Source organism: Elephantulus edwardii, unplaced genomic scaffold, assembly GCF_000299155.1.
Source record: "Elephantulus edwardii isolate Elephantulus edwardi_28Jun2011 unplaced genomic scaffold, EleEdw1.0 scaffold00508, whole genome shotgun sequence".
NCBI classification, from domain to species: domain Eukaryota; kingdom Metazoa; phylum Chordata; class Mammalia; order Macroscelidea; family Macroscelididae; genus Elephantulus; species Elephantulus edwardii.
This window is the reverse complement of record NW_006400258.1, coordinates 343,301-349,217: the sequence shown is the minus strand read 5'-3', so window position 1 is coordinate 349,217 and position 5,917 is coordinate 343,301. Positions and strand designations below refer to the sequence as shown.

At 42.8% G+C, this 5,917-nt stretch overlaps 1 protein-coding gene and 1 pseudogene across 1 annotated transcript; both read right to left on the bottom strand.

Moving 5' to 3' along the window:
• Window positions 1-884: 884 nt before the first annotated feature.
• LOC102867443 lies at window positions 885-3,016 on the bottom strand (annotated as a pseudogene).
• Window positions 3,017-3,459: 443 nt separating this feature from the next.
• Window positions 3,460-4,615, bottom strand: RBM3 (RNA binding motif (RNP1, RRM) protein 3). The gene is made up of 3 exons (XM_006903096.1): window positions 4,513-4,615; window positions 3,668-3,774; window positions 3,460-3,522 (listed from the first exon to the last, which is right to left on the bottom strand). Exons 1-3 carry the CDS (start codon window positions 4,613-4,615, stop codon window positions 3,460-3,462), a joined length of 273 nt encoding a protein of 90 aa, XP_006903158.1.
• Window positions 4,616-5,917: the final 1,302 nt, after the last annotated feature.

The window sequence follows — 5,917 nt, the reverse complement described above, 5'->3', positions numbered from 1 at the left end:
GTTATTCCTATATGCATACATCCTCCACTCAACTATCTGCTTAGTCTTATTGCTGAATAAGCAATGCTGACTTAGAAAGACAGCAAACTTCCCACTTGAGAGTAGTCTGCCTTAGCTAGTAAGACATGATATCTGAAGTTCCCATCTTCATCAACCTGGCAAAAACTAGATTTTTTGGAGGGAGGAAAATGTGTATTTGGGACCTGGTCCAAGTAGAAATTAAGGGGGCCATTTAAAGGAACAAAATCTTAACCATGAAGGTATTTTACCTGTACTCACCATTCTTCAGGATTTAAGTGTACTCAAATTAATCCTAACTTTGAAATGAAATTAAGGAAACAGCACTGTCAATCTGTTTTCATATTTAATCTTTTTAATAGGCTCCATGCAGGACATCTTTAACACATGAAACACAACAGGATATTTTTTTTTCTTCCAGTATTAAAAAAAGACATTCAAAACATTTTTTTAAGCTCTTCTATATAATTAGGGTGGTGATTTCATACTAGAGTAGGGGAAAAAAAACCAAAACCATCTTTAAAAAAACACATTCTTGATGTCCACTTCTAGTTTTATATATTTTAAAAATTGTTTTCTAACCATGATAATGAAATAATCTTACATAAACTATATGTCTCTAGATAGTAATTTTTTTAAAGCCTGGGCAAGTTGTTTTTGGTTTTTTCCAAAAAAATTTGAGTGCTCAAACTAAAAAAAACAAAAACAAAAAAAAAACCAACCAAACAAAAAAATACTCTACAAAACTGGTAAAGGAAAAATACTCAGAATTTACAAATATCACAAAATTTGTCTCTAAATGGAAGAAAAAGGTTTAAAAATCCTATGGCATTTATGAAAAGGGTTTAACAGGCTACTCTGGGAGCTCAATTTAAAAATAGAAGTTGATGTACTAAAACAAATATTTCAGTGTGGCTCCAAAAATCTTTTATAAATACAGCCATCTGGAAGGACGATCCTGATCAGAAGAATCTTTATTCCTTGTGTATCTAAGAATAAGGAGGGAAATTGTGATGTCAGGAAGGGACAGACTGACAGCATGCTTAGTCTTCTAAGGTTGTCAAAGATTCTGAAAGCTGCACAAGATCCTCCCTTGATCTCTTCCATGCCCAGCAAAAAATTATTTTCAGAGCCCTCTCTCTTCCCCGATTGATAACCATCTCCAAAAGTAAGAAGCAGAGCAGTAGAGGTAGAGTTAAGCAGGCTGGCTGGGAGGGCAGTAGAATACTGAGGCAAGGATAAAATATGAGAGTATCATCCCAAGAATGAACACAGGTCGGCTCATGCAAAGAACATACAAGTCTCACCTGCATTATAAATGCATGCCTCATCTCAGTTGTCGTAATTATCTCTGTAATTTCCTCCAGAGTAACGGTCATAACCACCCTGGTTTCTAGAGCAGAAACAAAACAAAACCATACATAATTGTGCTGCACAAATATACCTTTTTTCTAACTTGTGGGTTTTTAAATTAATTTTAATGAAAGGTTACAGAGACTTAGGGGTTTCCAGTAATTCATTGTTGTACTTTTCTCCCTGCCCACCCCTCCCCCCAACAAATATATATACTCTTAACATTAAAATCTATCCTATATATTTGGCGCTCTGGTGGCCCAGTGATAAGAAACTGCACTGCAATCTCAAAACCATGGAGTTCAAATCCACCAGCTGCTCCACGGGAGAAGGATGGTCAAACATACTAGAAGGTCAACTAGGGGTTGGTTCCAACTTGACCACACACAACAGGTATTATTTGAAGGAGCTCTGGGGATATAGTGGCTAAAGCACCAAACTGTTGCTATTGTTGTACATACCTAGAATTCCTTCGCTATGTTATTAGGTTCATGATTCACTATCCACCACACAGAAGAACACTAAAGTCTGTTTCTGGAAAAGGATTCACAGCATTGGAAACCCTACAACGAAGTTCTACTCTGTTCTGTAAGATAGCCACAAGTCAGAACTGACTTGGTAGTTGTCATAGGTTATGTATACTTTTCAACAGTGTAACATCATAACCATTAACATGACAGACTGTAACAGTTTACATACAACCTCAACCATCATTATATAAACACAAGTTATAATTAACACACTATATCAACACATAAAACAATCGCAGTTGTGTAATTCAAAACATTGCACAACTGCTTAGTATTTTATTATATATAAAGTATATACTAATTATATATTAGTAAAAGGCAGTAGTAACAAGTGAGCAAATTTTTCCATGTATTTACACATTTAAGTCATAATTTTATCACCAATAGCCTAACCATTATTGACCATTTCCATTGTACAGTTCAACTCACTCTACTCATATTTTATGAGATTAGTATTTCCATTTGAGACCCAAGCAACTTGCCAACTTTCCACAGTTTGGATAGAACAGACACTTTTTTAAACTTGTGCCACTGAATCAGATCCAACTGGCACAAGAAGAGATTGCCCCTCCTTCTCCAGCGGAGCATCTGGTGGGTTCAAACCGCACACCTTCAGGACTGAAGTGCAAATTCTTGCCACGAGGCCACCACAGCTCCCACAGAATAGACACTTTTGTGTCTATTTGTTGACTTCAGTGTGAATCTCATAACTTGCTACTTTAGAATGACTGAAAATTCATATGATATAGTACAATCACTGGGAGAGTGTGCTTTAAGACAAGTGACACAGCTCTTAAGAAAAAGGAAACCACCACCAGAGCATGCCAAACACCTTGGCCACTACCTACCTGCCACCATAGTCTCTGGACCTTCCATAACCATATCCATACCCTCCAGGTCGGCTATCATATCTGCTGCTCCCATACCCTTGGTCCCCACCACCTGCAGCAGATAAGAAACATTTGATGGTAGTTGTTAGACAAAGACCAGTCTCTCTCACTCCTGCTCAAACTTACCTCTAGAGTAGCTGCGACCACGCCCATGGGTACCAAAGGCACCCCCTCTGGTTCCCCGAGCTGACTTGCCTGCATGATCTACACGGATCTGACGACCATCCAGGGACTAGGTGTGGAAGGGAGACACAAGGAGTACAGGTTGGCAATCAGGGCAATGACAGGGGACGAATGGGCAGGGCTAGATGGGCAAAGGAGCCCAAAAATTCTTGTTATGCACCAAGTTCTGGGTACCACATTCCAGAACAAGCTCCTTTGACCAGAATGGCTTTACCAGGAGCTACCAAACTCCCACAAAAATTACCTGAATTCACCATGTTTCCCCCTGCTACTACTTACATCTTGACTGAACTCAGGTTGAGTTCTCCTCCCCACTCCTCTAAGCTGCCCAACTATTAGGGCTAGATTGACACCTCTCTTGGTTTGAGGCTTCAGAGTCCATCCCAGAAGACTCACGAGGTCCTCTCCGGGTCAGGCCCACAGGTCTGCAGACTCTACTACCTAAGCCCAGGGCAGGTCAACCATCCACAGGTGGCTTCTCGGCCTCATGCAGGACCAGTCGTCGCCTCCCAAGCAGCCCGGTTCTGTCTGCCGCTGCCCTCCACCCCCTAGAACAGAAGGTAGTCACGCTCCTGTGAGTGGGCACTGTGGGGCCTGTTGGCCATGTTGCCCCTAGCAGATGGGGGGGGGGCACAAAAGAATAGAGGAGCTGGCAGATGGGGGCACAGCCCCTCTGCAGGTAGGAGACCTCACCTCTCCATTCATGGCTCGCATGGCATCTGAAGCATGTTCTGGATTGGCGAAAGTGATAAAACCAAAACCCCGAGATCGCTGAGTCTCTCGGTCCTTCACCACCACCACTGGGTAAAAAAAGGGAGATGGGGAAATGTGAAACCATCAGCAACAGAAAGGAGGAAGCAAGGAGGAGTCTGAAAAAGGAATCCCTCCTATCCATCCTGAAGAGGATTAATTTCCCCCTAGCCTGAGAAACATACATCTTAAGCCTAATATAAGAAAATTTGATGGTGCAGAGAATTAAAGCACTTTAAGTTCAGGGGCCCTAGATTTCCTTCAACTCATTCTTTATAGTGGATCTAATACCTGTTTCTATTGTTCATGGGGTTCTCCAAGGCCTCTTATTTCAGAAGTGGATGGCTAATCTTGCACCCAACAACAGTCTCGTTTAAGTATTAGAGTTAACAAACCCCATCTTAGCCCATGAGTCAATTCATTTCTCATAAATGTCTTGCTTCGCTTAAGTAGGTTATTTAGTGTAGCTCAATATGCTGCTTGATTGAATATACAGAGAGCAAAGTAAGGCGTTCTGTGAAACCACAAGGCAGGGGATTTCATGCCTGTTAACCTCTTAGGATGCTCTCTGCTTCTGTAAATTGCTTTTACTCTTCAGAGAACGGTCAGCATGTTCCAGAACAGAGTATAACTGTAACCCACCTCTGTTTGCGGTTTTTCACTTTATAAGGCTTGAGCATGAAATCATTCTGGGTCCTTTGGAACATGAGCTCACCCTCGGCCGCCAGCTAATAAAAGGAGTGTGTGGAGCCTCATAGAGCCTAAGCTGGGTATAACATCTGTCTCACCTTCAGCGATAGGCCCAAAGCTACTGAAGTGATCTTCCAAGGCTTGTTCATCCGTGTTGAAATTGAGCCCTCCCACGAAAAGTTTGCCTTCTTCTGAGGACATGGCAGTTAATTTCAGTCCTGTGGAACAAAAAGGTAGAAGAGTGGAGGCGGAAGATGGGTGGAAAAGTAGTTAAATTACGCCGCCATTTGAGGAGGAAGTCGCGCATGCTCACATTTCCCCAGACGCCACACCCGTCATTTTGTGCAGCCACGCCACGCAAGCCCCCTAACATCCCTGGGTTCCCTCAGCGCCCAAAGAACAAGATGGCGGTGGTCACGTGGGAGGAGGAGTACATCTCTGCTTTTGTGTGGTCTCTACTACTACCGATGCCTTAAGCTGCTTTCGCATTGGATACCCTGCGACTGACTCTCATCTAGCTAAGTATTGCAGCTACGATTATGGGGCCTGTTCTAGAAAAGCCCAAGCCAACGTGTAACAGCCTCTGCTCTCCTCAAGCGTACCTGCGCTCTCTCCAGACACCAGTGAGTAAGGAGCATCTGCTTTGTAGGCCATGCACTGCTTACCTGGAAATTTAAAAATTTAACAGCTTGGAGACACGACCAACACCAAAGAGCAGAAAAAAATGAGACAGCTGCGGCCAGGGAAGACGCTTGATAAAGCTTACGTATACTGCCCACCCCACCCCCGCGTCATGAAACGTCCCTGACACGTGCTAGCGTGTTCATTTATTGGCTGAGGCCAGCAGAGATGGGCGGTGGCAAGGAAGGAGGAAGGGGAGGCAGAGCAAAAGGAGCATTCGACTCTTCCTGAGAATAGGGATGATTTGTGAGCATCTAGTGCAACTTAACATCATCATCCTTCCCATACAGGAACTTGATAGATTTCACAGTTCAGATCCCATACCGCTTCCTTGACATCATCCTCAGTGTTCTTTACATCATCTCCTATTTGATTCGAATATCCTCCTCACCATCATGGTTTTTAATCTTTTTGGTCCCTGATGACAGTTATAACGTCTTTTGATACTCCTTCAGGTCTACTTTCTTAACCTTATACCCCTCAAGGGCCTGCTACTTGATCCTTCAGTGGCAGCATAGTGCACCAAAAGATAAGCAGTTAGAATTTACCAATGGGACTCCAAGAGCAAGATGGTCAGTCTCCTCCCATAAAGCTTTACAGCTTCCCAAACTGATAGAGAATTGTTGACATTCACTAACTTGCCGAGGGTTTAGTTTTTGGTTTCTCCCTGAAATAAAGAGCCCTGGTGGCAAGGTGGTTAAAGTGCTGGGCTGCCAATTAACTGAAAGATGGATGGTTTAAACTCACCATCTGCTCTGACAAAGAAAGATGTGGCAGTCTGCTTCCACAGATTATAGCTTTAGAAATCGAAACCCTGTGGGA

What these genes read in the sequence shown, in the direction of transcription:
- RBM3 (XM_006903096.1), bottom strand. Translation starts at nt 4,615, where the DNA reads ATGTCCTCAGAAGAAGGCAAACTTTTCGTGGGAGGGCTCAATTTCAAC. An exon ending in CTTTGGGCCTATCGCTGAAG is followed by an intron (nt 3,775 to 4,512) that starts GTGAGACAGATG and finishes TTTTTTACCCAG; the next exon opens with TGGTGGTGGTGAAGGACCGA. An exon ending in TGCGAGCCATGAATGGAGAG is followed by an intron (nt 3,523 to 3,667) that starts GTGAGGTCTCCT and finishes CTTCTGTTCTAG; the next exon opens with GGGGTGGAGGGCAGCGGCAG.